Source organism: Schistosoma haematobium, chromosome 3 (genome assembly GCF_000699445.3).
Source record: "Schistosoma haematobium chromosome 3, whole genome shotgun sequence".
NCBI lineage: Eukaryota > Metazoa > Platyhelminthes > Trematoda > Strigeidida > Schistosomatidae > Schistosoma > Schistosoma haematobium.
Genome location: NC_067198.1, coordinates 18,941,757 through 18,961,272, shown reverse-complemented (window position 1 = coordinate 18,961,272; position 19,516 = coordinate 18,941,757). Strand labels below are relative to the sequence as shown.

Below are 19,516 nucleotides of genomic sequence, written 5' to 3'. Positions count from 1 at the left end.
GACATTGAGTATGTAAAAACTTACTAACTCTAAGTGACAATATAGGAACTTATGTCATAGCAACTATTGGGAAGGCAACACACCAAGTGAAGCGGAAGATAGTCTATTGAAAGCATTATAACCTCCAACAATTGGGTGCTCAGACGCAGTTATTTATTCTTCAATTATGCATGTTAACGTAAGAATACACCGTTAACAATCATCGTTAGATACCAAACACGTCCCATCGCGTCTTCCTGTCCCTTACTAAACGTAGAGATATAATCATAAAAGCTCTCGTAAGCAAGCGTAAAGATTAGAATTTCAAGAGATGGATGAGATTAATCTCACTGTAAACATGAGATTAGTTGATCCCGCCAATATAAACATAAGCGTAGTCGTAAGAGGTTGAACACTGTTGAGGTAAGTCCTAATTTCGACCTGAATCCAGATACCGTCGTTCTATGTTATCCCGCAATTCCAAGAGAATTAAATTCAATTGATTTATTTTGTGTCAGGTAGAGTAAAATTAAGAGCCGATTACAAATGTAAGTAGAACAGCGTATTCCAAACAACTAATGGAAGTAAAGAGGAACACAATAACGAACCACTTAAAACAGGCAGGAACTAAGTCAATATTCAATGGACAAATAAACTTAATGAAGGTGTATATTCATCAAGGGTTAGATTCAAATGTTTACAGAAACAGAAAATAAGGCAATGCGAATGCAAGTGTAGTTATTTTAAGCTTATGAAACCTACTCTAAAATACGTGCTTCATACTTAAAAAGCAGTTTTAAATGACACTATCTGTTACACCTACTCATCTACAAAAAATAAAAGCGAAAGAAATAATTTATTTTTAATAGACACTCAATTTGTAATACAATTATAAATTAAAGCATTACATGAGCTACGCTAACTTACTGTTATACATATGACGATAATTAAAAACGATTTTTTAGGATATGGAGACGGAAAAATTATGCATGTTAAAGAAGTTGATAAATAAACATTTATTCACAAGTACAAATACGTGTATCAATAATATTACCTGTACAGCGAAAATTAATTAATTAAGTCATAGACTTCGTCATTTCACATTTGCACATAGATCCTCTTCGCTATATTGATTGTACCGATTACGAATCTAAATGAGGGTGAATGAATAAACATTTTAATAATTCACTCACGAAAACGACTGTTACATTATTACAATAGGGGATTTTGTTATGGGTACAATAAACTTAAGTAATCAAATACATGCATTAAATACTTTAGGTTATGCACTACATCTGTAGGGATGAAAGTATGTTAATTTAGTTCTGTCTTCAATAAAGGCGACGCAAAGTAATGAACTATAATGCATAATAGATTTCATAAAGTTTCATATAAGTAACAGTTATGTAGTACAAAAATAACCAGTAATATTATACAAACTTCAACATTGATGAGCCAGCGAATAAGTAGCTGAACACTAGACTAGAAATGATGTCCCATACATCAAATCATTATTGTACTAAAATCTTAGGAGAAAGCACAGAATCTGACGAAAATTTCAACCGAGTTTTTCTGTATACTTACGTGTTTCACTTGTTGGTTTAGAATAACCAAATAGTAAACTAAATGTATGGCAAAGTCTTCTAAAACGTTTTAAGCAACAAGGCTAGTATGTTTGAGACATGTGTTTTGCCTTCTAAATGAATTCTGCTCCACGACTGGTTGGCGTCGATGCTTAAACTAATGACAAGAAGTAAAGTGGTTGGATGTACTTATCGCTTCGCTTATCCGGTAAATCTTAATATTCCTGAGTGAGTTGGTGTATTTTAACGAATGATTTAAGAAAACTATTAGGCATTTGACTAAGATGTCTGTTATCAGGCTTAAGCTCATGTTCAGATAATACAATAACGCACATTCAGCTAAATTACGCAGTCACAAAGACATTTTACGTAAATGTATAGCTTACAATAAAACATTACAAATAGTTAGTTTACTTACATCAAAATAAAATGTATCTGTTGAATTATCAGGATCAGGAATGAAAGGCATTTCTAAATCATGTAAATTATTCCAATCACCAACAGGTATTAACAAATCACTTGACTTTATTTGATTTGCAACTTGAAGTCTGTCTGTTTGATTATAGGATAAGAGGCCACTAATTAAGTTTACAGCTGCTTGTGAAAGTTCACAGTTTTTTTGTGGTGATTCATTTATGTTAAAAGATGATCCACATGTAGTAGCAACAGGCCAGTGTATATCTGTGAACAAACCATAAAATTGACAACAGTGAAAAACAATATTAAAAAGACTAGAAATATTGGCACACGGACGCAAGCAACATGCAGGATATTACTACTTCCGTAAATAGACCAAAACACTTAATGTTTCAAAAACAACTCAGTAATTGGATTGATATATTTAGCTTTCGGTTACACGTTTTCTATGGGGACTATTGACACTTGTAGCTATCAAAACAAAGATAAGTAGGGTAGAGTCCGAGCATACAGCTTAACAACTGAAAGTTAAGTGCCTAGGTTATTAAATTACGCCTTTACACGATCTACTGATCGATAGTCCTACTGAATGTAGAAAGAAACCACTTTAATCCTCAATAATAGTTAGACGCGATAACTTGGAAAAGGATAAAACAACACCATAATACGGACAGTAAACTTGTGAAAGATGCTAATTGTAGATAACCGACAATAGATTTATGATTATTTGTAATGGTGAAATTCTACTCACTTCTTATTTCGATATTGTAGTGACTGATAGTTTCTTCTACTAATTTCATCATTCACCTCATCTGACAATCTCATACACAATATAATAGAATTATTGATCAATTTTAGTAAGATTATTAAATACAGTCCAGTAATAAATGATATTAGTCATATTTATTTCATGGAAGTCCCGACCGTAGCTGTTAGGTATAGCATTCTCAATCCAGGAGATTGGATCGACGGGCAGAACACTTTAGGGATCAGTTCAACTGGCCTTCAGTCACACTTCGGTTTCCCACGATCTCCAGTCAACCTGAATGGCAAGTTAGTGTAGGTCCTCCGACTCTTTACGAAGTTGAAAAAGCCATAGGAAATCTGAAGCGAGGGAGAGCAGCAGGCCCTGGAAGTTTATCTCCTGAAATTTTTAAGGTTAGCGGTCCAGTATTAGCAGTAAGATTAACTGAGGTCTTAGGTAGAATTTGGGAACTGGACGTAATCCCATCTGACTGGTCTCAATCACTGATTGTGCCAGTCTATAAGAAAGGACAAAAGTCCTCTTGTGACAATCACAGATAAATCAGTTTGACTAATATAGTGTCTAAAATATTAGCTTCAATAATACTTCGACGCCTAACTAAAGCTCATGAAGAGCAGACTAGAGGAAATCAGACTGGTTTTCGACCTGGACGTGATTGTATAGACCAGATATTCACACTACGTCAGGTTCTAGAACACAGACACACATTCGGACGCCCCACAATCGTAGTATTTCTCGACCTTAAGGAGGCATTTCACTCTGTTGATCGTGAGGTTCTATGGCAGTGTTTGTCACTGAAAGGAGTACTAAGGAAGTACATTAACCTTGTAAAGGCTCTCTACTCGAACACAACTGGTCGAGTGAGAGCTTATGGCGAACTGTCATCAGAATTGATTACCTCAAGTGGTGTTCGTCAGGGCTGTCCACTCTATCCATTCTTGTTTAACTTTGTCGTTGACGTGCTTTTACAGATAACACTCTACTCATCTAAATTTCCAGGGGTTGAACTTCTACCGGGAGATTCACTTTTGACCTACAATATACCAATGACATAGTTCTATTTGGTGAAGACGCTGACGAAATACACAGTCTTCTAACCACTATAAGCAACAATGCAAGCATGTTCGGCATGCGATTCTCTCCCTCGACATGCAAAATGTTACTTCAGGATTGGGTTGCATCGACACTTGAACTAATGATAGGGAGTGAAGTAGTTGAGCGTGTCGACCGCTTCACTTATCTTGGAAGTCTCATCAGCCCTTGTGGTCTGGTGTGTGACGAAATCTCAGCACGGATACAGAAGACTCGACTAGCTTTTGCCAACTTGCGTCATTTGTGGCGTAGGCGGGATATCCGTCTATCAACCAAAGGACGTGTTTACTGTGCAGCAGTTCGCTCCGTCCTACTTTATGACAGTGAAACATGGCCAGTAAGACAGAGGATATTCATAGGTTACTAGTGTTCGATCATAGGTGTCATCGAAACATTGCTCGTATATCCTGGGGCCATCGAGTAAGTAACACAGTTGTTAGGAAACGGGTACTATGTAAGGATGGCAAATCAATTGATGAAGTAATGAAACTTTATCAGTTGAGATGGCTGGGACACGTGTTACGTATGTCCGACCACCGACTGCCTCGACGTGCGATGTTCAATGGTATAAGAGTAGGTTGAAAGAAAGCTAGGAGCGGCAAGACCAAAACATGACATAGGTCCATGAAGTCACTGACAAGTGGACTGAGTCATGTCGGTAGGTGTAGACTACCTGGTTGGGGACCGCGAGATGATAGCAACCGATGGTGGTTAGAGACCTTGAATGACATGGCTCAAAATGGTTTACGATGGCACAGGTGCATCTACTCTTTGTGTTCTCCCAAATTCTAATCTTCTGAATTCTTCATGTTCCTTTTTTTATCTTTCCAAATTTATTTCACTGGATTATATTCCTTGAATAACATCTTTAAACCCTAATCTTTCCGATTACTGCTTATACTGTTACCACCCCTACCACTACGGGATTTGAATGGACAGCTGCATCTCTGTGCTGATGTGGTGTGGCAACTCGGACTGATGTATGTACGTACGTACGTACGAAGATCTACGTTGCTGCTGACCGACTGATTTCATGGAAGTATATTTATTCTGATGAGGAACAATAACGAAGTATCGTTTACTGTATGTAATTAAATTCTAAATCTTTGTTCTTTGAGTGTTGGTTCCTCTAATTCTTCAGTTTTGATAGTAGTAGAATCTGACATTAATCACTTATATCATATGATTAAATGTAATGCGTATTGTACAGTAACTATCTGGTCAACTATAGAGACCATAAATGCCTTAGTAATGTTGCTGGTGTCTGCTGGGATCACCGGGTAAGTAATAGTGAGGTTAGACGCAGGGTATTAGGGAATGATGGTAAATCACTTGATGAGGTTGTTAATCTTCATCGACTGAGATGGTTGGGCCACGTGTTACGTATGCCTGAACACCGATTACCACGTCGTGCAATGCTAACCGGTATTGGAGATGGTTGGAAGAAAGTAAGGGGTGGCCAAACCAAAACGTGGCATCAGTGCTTGAAGTCACTAACCTCTAGTCTGAGTCATGTTGGTAGATGCAGACTACTTGGTTGGGGTCCGCGTGACTATCGTAACCAATGGTTGGGGACTCTTGGCGACATGGCTCAGAATCGATCACAATGGCGTAGGTGTATACACTCCCTGTCTTCCCTTAAACTAAGAGATTAAAATCACTTCATATCTTTCTTTCTACTAACTAGTTCTTTCTTCCTATACTATATTCTTATATGCAATCTTTCTCCCATATATTACCACCTTTTACCTAACCACTCCTATGAGTCCGGTGTTCATCTTGCTGTGCTAATGAGGTATGGCAACCTGGACCGATGCACATATGTGCCTGATCCTACGTTGTAGCTGACTGACTGACTGAAAACTACAGAGACTCGAGTAATCAATTCAAAGAGCTAAATATCAAAAATTATTTGACCATCGCGTATGCTATTAAAAAATTGGTGCAGGAAAATGATCAGAATGAACCTTATCGCTAATAATGGAAATTTATAGGACATTCATGTAGATATAACATGTTCAACATCCAAATCTATTTAGCACATATCAAACCAATTCAGTCAAAACTGTATCTAAGTACTGCAGTGGCGGCCTATTGGTCGATGCAATCGGGTTTTGACCAATACAGTTATAGGTTCAACCCTGTTCCACTTAGTCTGGTTTGGGCAGCCGGATAGTATCACTTATATGACTCGAAGGCCACTAAATTAACAAATACTTCACAACTTTATTTATTATTAAACAAAATACTAAGGATTTTTGCATAAAATTAAGAAATAAAAACCACTGCTGAAACATACCTAAACTTAGAATATTGTGAAACACATTTTCTACAGTTTCATCTGCAAATGGAGTTACACCAACTAACATTTCAAATAATATAACACCTAAAGCCCACCAATCGACAGCTGGACTATCGCATGCACTTTTAGAATTAGGATGAAGTAATAATTCTGGTGCCAAATATTCCGGAGTACCTAACAAGTGACTAGATAAGCTCTCTAGATTTGATATATTTTCAAGTGATTCTGTAGTAACTTGAAGTGGACTTATTGCTGGTGTACTATTCAACGAAGTGATCAGTTTGTTGTCGAACCGCTGACGTTTACAAGTTGAATTTATATGCATGGAACATAAAGGACTAGAATAAAGCAATGTTTGAGCAGGAAGATTACTTTCTGATTCGACTGGGTGGAAATTCCGAGTTAAATGTCTGCTACTTTTCTAAAACAAAGTTTTAATTTTATTAAATCAGATAACAAAAATGGTTTCAAACAATTAACAAAATTACCGATCAAAAACATAACATTGGAATATGCCTTCCTGGTAAGTGATCAATACATAATAGTTAAGATCCCAAAAAAATTCGTTAAACTACTTCACAGTACAGTAAAAAAGATGGACTAAAACAACCTGAAATAGTAATTAAACAACTTAATATGTGTTCTATCAAATTAGTATTACTTCATTTATATTACCTTTAAGAGTTATGTAAAATCTATCTCGATTTAGTCTTCAAAGAAGGTGTTCATTGTTTGTTTGTCGTTTATGTTGATGAATTGTCAACATCTTCAATACGTAAACTAACCAACCCTTTATCCGCTAGAGATTATGAACTTAGATAATAACCCATATATTATAGAGGGAATGTACGGGATTGACACAAAAATAAATGTAGATAATTTTTATAAATTATAAACAGATGCAGGAGAACTTTTGGAAATGGTTTGACTTTCATGGTATTTTAGAACAGTAAAAATGTACCGAACGACAACCATCATGGTCGTTTACTGCTGCAATAGTACACAAAATATAAATCATTCAAAATACAGATTATAGATGCTACCCCAATGACTGGAAACCACAACTATAAAGATGACTAATTTGCCTTAATTCTCTAAAAATATCAACCTTTTTTTACTTTAAAACAACCTACTCTATGACCCTACAGATGACGTAAAAACTTTTACAAAGTGATGAATTGGGGGATGATTTGATTCATTAAGTGTATGAATCACGTGTAGAAAGTAATTTTCGGGAGTTTCGAATGCTGGTGATGAAAAAAAACAATTTCAGTTGAACTGAGGTAGTTGGAAACCAACCTCTCCATAAATTTAACGAACCAGTCTTCAGTTGGACATGGAACACAAGATGAATACAATGTGCACATTAGGAACAATCAATGGGCAGTATAACTTTGCTTTAGTGAAATTTTCTTAGGTCATAGTAATTACAAGGCTATAACCTGATAATTCGAAAAGAGTATATGGTTAGCTTTCAATTCCCTAGATAACGAAGAGATGATAACAAGGAACCAATTTTTATTTTACAGAAAGTTAAAACAACCACTTAACAATTTAAAATCCACTTCCTATCCTCATAGTTTAAATAAATCTTTCGATACATTACGCAACAATATTATGGGACTATCACAAAGACTACATAAAGAATCACTTAGATTTTCATTGCAATTTTAGTGATGTTTGGGGGAAAATTCCGTCCTTAATAATTTGATGCTACTATCTTGAAAGAACTAAATTTATTAGTTCACATATGCCATTGAAGAGAAGGCTGGAAATACAATCAGCTCATTATATTTTGCAAACATTGTCATTCATCCTTTGCTTAAATTAGATTTTCAAAATGTAAAACAGGAAACAATGTGAAGCTTTAATTGAGATCATGAACCGATCAATGTTAGACTACAAATGAGAACCTGGAATCACTGGACGGCCATTTAGTCCTAGTGTAGGACTCTTCAGCACTGTGCATTCACGATCCCGCACACGGGATTCGAACGAGAAACCTTCATTCTCACGCTCAAGGGCTTAACCTCTAGGGCTCTGAGCCGGCATCCAACGGTGTTAATGTCTAACTTCAACCGAACCACAATACATTCTTATCGAAATTCGAGCCAAACTAAGTAAACGAAAGATACTCACTTTAACTATAGAAGCAGGAGAATGATGAGGAAATTTTAAAGGTGTATTAAGTAACACTGGAGAAGTTATACAGTCATCCATAGATGGATTCGAGAGATCAATATCATTTAATAAATAATCGCCTAAAGAAAATGAAATAAAGGTGAGAAATGTTAAAAATTATATCACTTTTAAGAGTGAATACTCGTCAAGACTCGTAGGTCGAAATCTGAAAGCGCGAACGACGAAGGAATATCCACAATAAACTTTGGAGAACTGTGTTCGCCTGTCTGAAATTCAGTCATCAATAAGTTTAAGACAAGCTAACATGCATTTGTCAGTTTACGTGCTTCTGTGATATAAAGTACATATAGCGTACGATTTGTTTGCTCACAAAACGCACTTGCCAATACTATCATGCATGACTGACTTGAAATGAACGAAAAAAACGAAAAGCAGCTCTATTACAGACTACTCTGACCGCGAAGAATACAAATAACTTAATTATAATATCATTTTGGTTTTTAATCATTTAAACATATTTGTCTTTTTAATGCAAAGAATCAGCCTATAAACTTATTCCTAGCAAATAATGAACTTTTGCCCCTAACAGAAGACTACTGATACTCTAGAAACAGTTTCAAAGACTGGAAGTGGTAGTGGTATGTATCAATCACTTGTAGAAAAACCTTTCGATCTTTAGTATTCAAATGACATAGTCTTCTTGTGAAATGAGATATAAGCAATCTAAACTGCACCTAATCAGAAACCGCAACCGTAGCACGTATTCTAAGCCTTCGAAATGTAAAGCACTTCTCCAAGACTGACAGAAACTTGTGTCCGCACTTCCTCATTTGTAGTGAACCGTTAGAAGCAGTCGGAAAGTTTGTTTATACAGATAGCTGTGTGAGTGCTGGTGGTGGTATAACAGATGAAGTTAATTTACCTACAATGATAGCCAATACGAGCCATCTTTAGAGTCGTTATGATGTCAGTTTGGTTGTAAATGGTCGGGTTTATGACAGATCAGTGAGTAATTTTCCCCTATGCTTTCAAAACTTGGTCTCGTCAATTTGATGATGTTCAATGCCTCTATGTTTGGTCATCATTGTCTCCAAAGAATTCCTAACATTCAGTGACGATACTGTTGGCAATACTAAGGTGTATCACCATCTTCAAACACCGACAATGTTGGATTGGTCATGGTTTACGAACGTCATCCTAGGACTTACGACATTCAGTGATTACGTCGAATAGCCAAAACTCCTTTTTTTTCTTTAAACGGAACTCAACAGTGATTAAACACAAAACAATAAATATTTACACATGATTACTTTATGTCATACAACAGTATAATTTATCGGTAATGGAGAATAATCACATTTTCACTACTATATGCTTACAAACTAAGATAATTCATATTTCTTTACAACCGAAAAAACTTCGTGATTGTACACACAGAAAACTAATAGTAAAAAAGATGTAATAGACTAAATAAACGAAAAGATGAACGTACCACTTATACCTAAACAGTGGGATAATGGTGAATGACGGAACAGGCTCAATCTGGCTTTTTCAACTGGAGACAACATATTTTCCGTCGAAGTATTTCGCCTAGAAGATGAATGAGGGGAAACCAAATCAGGGAATCGGTTAGTGACCTAATAAAGTGTTATGTACTGTTAAACGAATTTCAAACATGGTTATTACACAACTTGTTGGGGAAAACAGGACAATGTCTCCTACAAAGGATTTTTTGCCTAGCAAATACAGTAGGAAATCATAACATGAAATAAACATTCATGAGACGCGTGAATAATACTAGACGACCGTATATACACTTCTATACTAAGCTTATCAAGCGGGTAGTTACATATCAAGAATGCCCTTTAATTTGTTTTCGAAAATCCTCTTATTGTCAATTCGTAAGATTACCGTGCAAGTATTAGCCTCGAATTCTTGTCGCTTTACCCTTTGCAACCTACAGTTTTAGTCCATCAGCGTAATATATATATGTATTTATACAGCCGTTCCACCTTTCTTTCTGAAAGGTACAAGTTCATCTGAGACGTTAGTTGCAGATTGCAACTTGTTAATGTTTAGGTGAGCAGACATCGATTTAATTACGTTCCGGTGAACACGATCATCTCTTCATTCGTATGTAGCGATTATTCGTCACGCTGTCGTGTTTATCAAAATCCTACTTTATTACCTGAAAACTCCGAAAGACACTTCCGTATGTGTAAATTATTCACATATAAATCAACACTAGCTAAAATAAACACGTAGAAATAAAACAAGCACTCACTTTAAATCATTTCTATCAGTCAGATTATATGGAGAGGAGTTCAAAACCAAATCCTGAATATCTCTATTTAAAGAAGAAATTTCCAAACACGAAGCTGTATTTCTAAGCATTTTTTCCACATTCTGACATTCCTGATTGTGATATGATGGCTTCAAAGTTACTGATGTTTTTGATTTGTCAATTGCTAAACTATGAGTACCAGATAAGTCAGAAGTTGGTCCATTTTTCGGAAGTGGATTGTAGTTATGACGTTGACGGTGACATAATTTATAGCCAGTTCTAAGAGAATTAACTTGACTTGAGTAAGACGTCTGTTATGATTGAATATTATGTTAAACAGTAAGCAATTAAGAGTATATTTAAAAATATGATAGATTGTACTAAAAACTTAAACAATATAATCGATTTTAATGAGAAGGGAGTGGAGCAGAATTTATATATAAAAAACTTGTTTTACAATTACGTCATATGAACATCGACTTAATCTGACAGATTATGCATATGTCGTAAGGGATGATTTAACTATAAGGTAAAAACTTTCGAAGCTATTTCGCTACGGTTTTATTTACACATACTGATTGCGTTTTTACTAAATATTTTGGTTTTATTTTTCACTACCCTAATTCTAGGCTTTTGTTTGGACTGCGATTTGTTGCTATAGAATCTCTCACTTATCTAGCATTCCGTTTTCCCATCATTAATGTCGTTGTTTCATGTTTATGCTGTTACCCAATTGGTCTACTGTATGGTCTGGTCATGTACGTATATAAATGAATGTCTGAAATATAATAATGATCCTGGACTGGTGAGCATTGCTTTCGCGTCCCTCTACGTTTGGGGCTAATTAGTATTGAGCCAACCATCAGGCATAGAGTATCAGTCTCCCAAATGCTTGTTGCGTATTGGTTACTCAAGGTCGTCTACGCGTATTGGTTGATTGTAGGACGTAACAGTTGACAACCTAGGCTATGAGACAAATATACTTAAAAGGATAGTTGTATTAAAGCATCACCCATTAATTCGCCATCAGTCAGTCAGTCAGTAACAACGTAGAACTTCGTACGTACGTACGTACATCAGTTCGAGTTGCCACACCACATTAGCACAGAGATACAGTTGTCGATTCAAATCCCATAGTGGTAGAGTTAGCAAGAGTATAAGCAGTAATCAGGAAAATTAGGGTTTGGAGATGTTATTTAAAGAGTATAATCCAGTGAAATAAATTTAAAAAGAGAAAAAAGGGACATGAAGAATTCAGAAGATTAGAATTTGGGAGAACACAAAGAGTGGATGCACCTGTGCCATTGCAAACGATTTTGAGCCATGTCATTCAAGGTCTCTAACCATCGGTTGCCATCATCTCGTGGTCCCCAACCAGGTAGTCTACACCTACCGACATGACTCAGTCCACTTGTCAGTGACTTCATGGACTTGTGCCATGTTTTGGTTTGGCCGCCCCTAGCTTTCTTCCAATCTACTCCTATACCACTGAACATAGCACGTCGAGGTAGTCGGTCGTTGGGCATACGTAACACGTGTCCCAGCCATCTCAACTGATGAAGTTTCACTACTTCATCAATCGATTTGCCATCCTTACCCGTTCGCCATGATTCCCAGAATAGGGTATTAGATACCAAGAACTTGAGATACTTGGAACATTAAGGGATATGACTAGGACCGTGATGATTGTGCCCGGTAAGATGGACCTTCTGACTGAATATAATAAATTTTGGTTGTCTTATCACACAAAATGCATCCTTTAATATTGATCTTTCTTATTTTCATTGAGTGATTTGGTGTTCCCTGTTTTTCTCTGATACAAATAAATGAATATCCCAGAACTGCTTCGAAGACACCCATGGTCAAAGACTTATCACCTACACGGGGTCTCTACTTCGGCAAACAGATGAACATCTTACTTGCACCACAGATGAAAAACGTGGGAAACACCAAGTGGATAATTTCATACCTGTCCTTCGAACTAATTATTCAAGAACATACTAGGGTTTGTTATGCCCTGAAGATGAATGAGTGAAGTTGAAAATAAATATTTTTTTGCAATATTTGAATGAAAATACGTCGATCGATAGCAAGTATAGGAAATTGAGAAAAACAAAATGCAGCGATAATTCACCTGTAGCTCATCTGAATGGATTTCCGATGTTTCAAAATTTTGAGAACACCTGGCATGCGATTTTCTGGACATTGGTGACCAAAGAACCAAATGTTGACGAAAGTGAGATTTCCATGATTTATTACCAAAATCACTAAAACTTCTGAATCGTTGTAAATCACAGATATGTTGTCCATCGAAAAATGCTACAGACCCAAAACAAGGTTCTGAAGAGGATTTATGCAATGAATTTGAAACATCGCAATTAGTAAAGTAATTCTAAAAAGAAAAAAAATCATGTAGATTGATCAATTAGAATATCCTTATGTACTTGTAGCTAAAAACAAAACTTCAAATCACATTGGATCAGTATGTTTTCGACAACGAAATTATTTTGAATGACCACTAGTTTTCCAAGATGGATGATCCCCTGGAGTACATTCAGTAATTTATATCTTATATTTATATCTTCCGCTCTATTTCTAAAACGGTGAGAGCAAGCAGTCCTGATTCACCACTTCAAGTATTTCATATTAAAAATCCATGTCAAACAATCGCTAATATTCATACAAGGTGTTCATAAGATCTTGCATGTTTCTAGCACAGACAGGCGCCAATCGATAAGAGGTTGGTGGTAATGAGAATCAGCTCTATCTGTGGGTCTATAATAAAACTTTTCCAGTAAACTGTCAGCACACATCAGATAAATAAAAATATGTTTTTGATTGAGATCATGAACCGATTGATGTTAGACCACCACAATTGAAAATCTGGAAGCACTGAACGGCCGTTTCGTCCTATTGTGGGACTCCTCAGCAGTGCGCATCCACGATCCCGCGAGCAGGATCCGAACCCAGAGCCTCCGGTCTCGCGCGCGAACGCTTAACCAACTGGACCACTGAGCCGGCATCCAATGGTGACAGTTGATGTTAGAAACTTAATAATCTCCACAACCCCTATACTAGTAAAAATATGTTTGTTATGAAGGATGAATGAACTATCGACTGCCTAAATAAAATAAAGGAGTGCTGATCGATCGTTGATTTAGAGCATAAACAAGTACTCCAAGACTGCTTCTAACTACTTACGATACTCTTGAATATCTGGCAATGACAGACGCTAATTAATTATGATCCCATAGATATAAAGTTGAAACAGGTGGTCATTATAATAAATTACAAGCAAAAACCACCATTATCACTTCACTAGCACGACATTTAAACAATAACTCAAAAAATGCAGTTGCATATGGAATCGCCTAAGAACTTGTTTAGTGAATTTACTGGCCAATACAATCCTATCCATAAAACTCAGATCCCACAGTTCTAGTAATCGGAAGATGAGAAAATGAATATCATAGATACGTAGAAAGCATGTCAGTTTCTTATAAAATCAATCACCAAAACCGTGAACAGACATCCAACAACTAGGATCTATTTCAAAAGTTTTACGCCTAAAGTATATATATATTAGAAACAGTATACTATTATGATTCGGAAATTCAGAGACATTGATGAAGATTGTATTCCATTCAAAATGGAGTTTTGGATGTTTGAGATTTCAACATCCTCTAAACTGACAGTGCAATACTGTTTTGTACTGTGCATTTCGTGATTTCATTTCCCGTTTTGAACCATATTCACAATGTGTAGTTTACCACCACTAGTGGTATTACCATTTTCACAACCTGACCTTCAATCTAGTTACTTTACTTTTTCTATGCTGCAGTGAAGTGTGATAACTTCTACTGATACTATTCCTAGGTTGTTTGTAACTGACTGCTAGTAGTGAAGTCTTGGTATTTCACAAGCTTAAATTGTTCGTGACGAAGACAAGGTGGAGCATTGACGAAGATACGAAAATGAAGCAAGTTAGATATTTGTCCGTGACTCAAAAATTGGAATCAAAAAGCTCCGAATGACTGTTCTGCTTCAGATAGATGCTACAAGAAAAAGGAGTGTGGACTGGTCGAGTTCCCATCCTTTAAGTGCACTTAAGTGTATACACTTAGCATGTGACAGAGATTATGGTCTTCTTTGCCTGGAACCAAACGTTGTTAGATGATTAAAACCAAATTCAAGGACTACAGAACATTAAAACTAACACTCCTATAACTAGCTTGAGAACCAGTGTTACAATGAATCACACATTTATGTGATTCATTTCAGTATTCAGATACCATCTGACCAAATTAAAGGAGACGAATTATAGCTCTGACAACATACGGAACCACAATATTAATCAACGAAAGTTAGACGACATAAATAAAATATACAAATGACGCTACTTTTGCTGAAGATAAACACTGGGGGGAGAAACACGTTTTGGCATCGTCATCCCGCGAAGTCAATAAGCGTTCCTCCAGAACCTCATGAGTTTTATGTATGATAGGTGTATCTGTCTAAAAAGCACAATAAATAAATTAGTTGTACGTGAAAATAGTTAAATTCGAAGTTTACGAAACTCTACAAAGCCGAGTGCTTTCAAATACACTCTGCTTGAAAAATTAAATTCTGTTGGCAGACACAAACATAATAACGTAACACTGCAATTTTTATATTTATTCAGACACAATCCTTGTGTTTTATTTCTTATTTTGATGAGCCTTTTTAACTCTTTATTTATATGCGCCCTTACTGTCTAAGAAAAAACACAATATTTATTCGTTCTTACTGTAAACACTTTCAGAGAAGCATTTTACCATGCTCAGTCTATTACGAGACTAAATAATAGTAACTCATGTGATTTTTACTTCTTGTACAACACACTAACAGTACGATGACAGACTCAAACAGGGAGTATAAAATCTAATGATTTGTGGAGTAGATTGTCGAAATAACTCAGATAACTCAAAGAAACTATTATCAAGAGATCAGGATTTTGATAGGTTTGAAGCTATCACGAGTTCAATTAATCTGCGAACGAGAACAAAGACTCAGTGACCAAAGACCAGTAAGCTAGCTATTTGATGCATCCCAGCCCCGCTAACTAGAGGGAGAAGTCCAAGCTTGGAATGGGAAAGTATATTCTACAAACAACCAAAAACGAGCGATCCCACAAACACAATTCAAAACATATATATATATATATATATATATATATATATATATATATATATCAATTATATGTATATAATCGATATTGCCATGGAAGTTTTTAAACATTGAGTCGATAAGTTAATCAATCGACTGCCATTGAAATATTTAAAAATTTAATTGATAATAGTTTAGTTAACGGACAATTATACGGTAAACTATACGTATAGTATTGGTCCACAAATGGATCCCAAAAATTACCACTCATTATTCTTATCGGGACATAACAGATTTAGATGTTGTTTTACTGTTCGTTATCTAATTACAAGTCTATTCGAAGATAATGGTATTTGTTCTTATGGTAGATTTATTTGAATGTTATTATTTTACTGCTTCTTAAGTGAACAAAACACAATTAATTCCCGAATACTTACGAAAGCCAGTTCAGTTGTCAGCGAGATAAGTTGGCCAGGAGTTCGGTAGTATTGAAAAGGTAACGGAACGACAGATGGTGTATTCAAAACGTCACTTGGCTGCAAGGCTATAAAAGTAAACACAAATTGAAGGACGGTAAAATAAGTGGGAGGTAAAACTCAAATAACACAGGAAAACCGAGAAAGCTTACCAAGTATTCACAGATGGGTATTGGAGGACTTTTTTATGGAAGTTATGTAGCGTCTCAGGAAAGTGATTTATTTCCGTGAAACAATAAACCCGGAGAGATCAGAGATGACAACCGGACCCCACACATACACAGTGGGACATTGAAATGTCATAAAATACCCAACCAAGTTATATCAGCACGTTTAGTGGACATATCCCTTTTGACGAAGCAAAACAAGAGTAACAAGAACTGGCATTCTTTTGAGCAGAAGTAACACCGGTTTATACTTCCCGAAGAAATTAATCATAACTGATGACCCAGATATGTTAGAAATACAGATGTGAAGTGTATTACTAATAATTCCCACATGATGTGGATAAAAGACTTCTTAGTTGGGCGTCAACAAAGAGTAAGGGTGAACTCAAAGTTATCTAGCTGGGGAACTGTGCTTAGTGGAGTGCCCCAGGGTACAGTTTTGGGGCCAGTGCTATTCCTCTTGTATGTGAGTGACCTTCCTCGTCTCCTATCATCATCGGTCTTGCTATATGCAAACGATGTCAAGATATGGAGAACGATACGATGTAAGAGTGATAGCTTAGAACTTCAAAATGACCTGAAGAAGTTATCTGAATGGTCTCAAACCTGGCAGTTGCCGATAAATACTTCCAAGTGTGTTGTGATGCATATCGGTCATCAAGGTACAGATACATACATGATGAATAACACTGAGCTACCTGTCGTCCAGACATATAATGACTTGGGAGTTGTCGTTAGCCAAGACCTAAAGACTACTGCACACTGCCGTGCAATAGCCGCCAAAGGTTTTAGAACCTTATGGTCAATACGTAGGGCTTTTAGTCATGTCGACGCCAATACGTTTTTGACTTTGTATAGTGTTCGTACGTCCTAAACTTGAGTACTGCATATAAGCGGCTAGCCCCTGCTTAGAAAAAGACAGTGAGCTTGTAGAAAAGGTTCAGAGAACGGCGATTAAGCTGATTCCCGGAATAGCGAAGCTTCCGTATGAAGCTTGACTGGCCAAGTTGAACCTTTTCCCGTTGTCATATCGCAGAACTAGAGGTGACTTGATTACAGTCTTCAAATTGCTTAGTGATAAATGTGCACCTGATATGCCCTCATTTTTCTTGTCTTCCAAAACAGAGAATTTACGAGGACACTCCAAAAAAGTTCACAAGCCCAGAACAAATTACTTGTCAGCTGACAATCGACTTTCCCACCGAATCATCAACGAGTAGAATTCATTACCTCAGCACGTGGTTGAGGCCCCATCCGTCGATTCTTTCAAAAGAAAGTTGGATCAACTGAGAGACCACCATTGCCAGGACTAACACAGGCCATCAAGCCTTCTGTCGTTTCCAAACTGAAACTGAATGTCCGTTCACGAAAGATTTCCCTTTGCCATAACGTTTTGGTGTATACTTCTTAAAGTATAAAACATTTGGAAAAACTGATAACTTATATGAGCTAAATTCGATGAAAGAGACATTCCCTTAGGAGAGATAACAACAAAAAAAAGGCTGCCTCCTATCATGATGACATATTTACCATTCAATGAATAATGCTTGACTGTATTGAGACCCTAACTTTCCGATATTTCATCGACTGCTACATTTTTTGACAAATTTAATGTACTGTTATGGACCTCTCCATAGAATAAATTTTGTGAAATTATGATGAAAATGCGCTCAAAACAGTGTTGGTTTATTTACGAAAATCAGACATGCATCCAGTAGTTGGTTTCCGTTTCACTCTAAGCCTGTTCAAGTAATTATTAGACGTAAGATTTCTCTAATACATTAGATTCTTATTCGTATGTTTACAGAAAATTTAACTTTGACTAGGATTAAGTACAGACCCAAAACTTGAGGATGAAAACTGTTTTAAAATAAACTTATTAGAAGTAGTGACTTCTAACAAAGAATTTCGAAGGATCAAAGCAGTTATTGAGAAAATCTTGCAAATGAGACAAGTTTAGAAAACTTACGACGCTTCCATGTTATAGTAGACAACCCAAAATCCGTCAGCTTTAAATGTCCTTTGGAGTCAATAAGTATATTATCCGGTTTAAGATCACGGTGAATTATTCCATGTGTATGAAGATATTCCAAGGCTATTGCAATTTCAACAGTATAGATAGCAGCGTGAGATTCTTGAAGACAGCCCATAACCAGCAAAAGTGACTTAAGGTCACCACCGACGAGGTATTCCATAACCTGCAATTTCAGACTACGATAATAATGATTACTACCAAATATATGTGACTGGTGGTTTGCAAACAGTAGTACAAATGGACGATGTATGGACATTTACTGACTGCAAGAGCATTTCGCTCACAAGTAACTGCGGAGTAGTATTGATTAACAATCTACTTACCTTTCTCTACAAGATTTTTTTTCCTCATTTCTTCTTTAGACATTATTTTTATTGCGTATATAAGGTCAAAATTGTTTGCCTTAGCTCCTAAAAACACTTTTCTTTCAAGATTACACAGAAAAAAATCCAGTACCCAAAAGCACCTTTGCTTATAGGTTTTATCATTACGAAATCATTTATAGAAGGAACTAAACTGCTTTTAGACATCTTTGGAACGCCCGCGCGACCTTTTGATGCGCATTTCCAAGTATTATGAACAACGATTTACAATGCCCAATGGTTGTAGTGGTCATGAGAGGAACAAGAGAGACATTGGCTTACCTAACTTCTTTTTCTAATTAAAATTAATTACTTATAGCTCAGGTAGGAACCTAGATATATAAAATCAGTACAAACCGATGAAGTATCAGTGAGTCACTCTGACTCATGATTTCAATCTGTGAAAACTCTGAGATATGTTGAATTTTTAAGAAAATATCAACTTTTCTTTCGGAAAGCTTGATGAAAAGTACTACAACCCCCAAATAATGTGGAATTCTAAGTCCTGATTGCTGGTAAGGAATAGGATATATGCTTATTTGCTATTCTGTTACGTTTGACTTGTAACCAGTGAATGTTCAGTTTATAGTATCTGTCACATTTATGTAAGTGTCCTAGTAGATTTATGAGGAACTTAGTATTCTCCTGGATCAATGTAAAATAATCTCTCACCCTTCTATATCACAGTGAGTAAAAATCCATTATTCTTAGGGGGTTTTCGTAAAGTATAGCACCTCTTACCATACACCATGGTAGTCTATTTCTG

General features: G+C 36.3%; 1 protein-coding gene across 2 annotated transcripts; it reads right to left on the bottom strand.

Moving 5' to 3' along the window:
• Positions 1–68: 68 nt before the first annotated feature.
• On the bottom strand, positions 69–19,220 carry MS3_00005187 (uncharacterized protein). Of its 2 annotated transcripts, XM_051213209.1 has the most exons (14): positions 18,845–19,220; positions 18,712–18,812; positions 18,587–18,678; positions 18,323–18,551; positions 16,148–16,254; positions 14,966–15,079; positions 12,700–12,957; positions 10,566–10,876; positions 9,774–9,871; positions 8,279–8,400; positions 6,137–6,560; positions 1,981–2,243; positions 1,034–1,129; positions 69–806 (listed from the first exon to the last, which is right to left on the bottom strand). In XM_051213209.1, exons 1-13 carry the CDS (start codon positions 18,916–18,918, stop codon positions 1,073–1,075), a joined length of 2,250 nt encoding a protein of 749 aa, XP_051069166.1. In that variant the 5' UTR covers positions 18,919–19,220; the 3' UTR covers positions 69–806; positions 1,034–1,072. The 2 variants fall into 2 exon arrangements, with proteins under 2 accessions (XP_051069166.1, XP_051069167.1); XM_051213210.1 differs by lacking the exon at positions 69–806 and having other exon boundaries at positions 828–1,129; positions 18,712–18,946.
• Between the last annotated feature and the right edge of the window lie 296 nt (positions 19,221–19,516).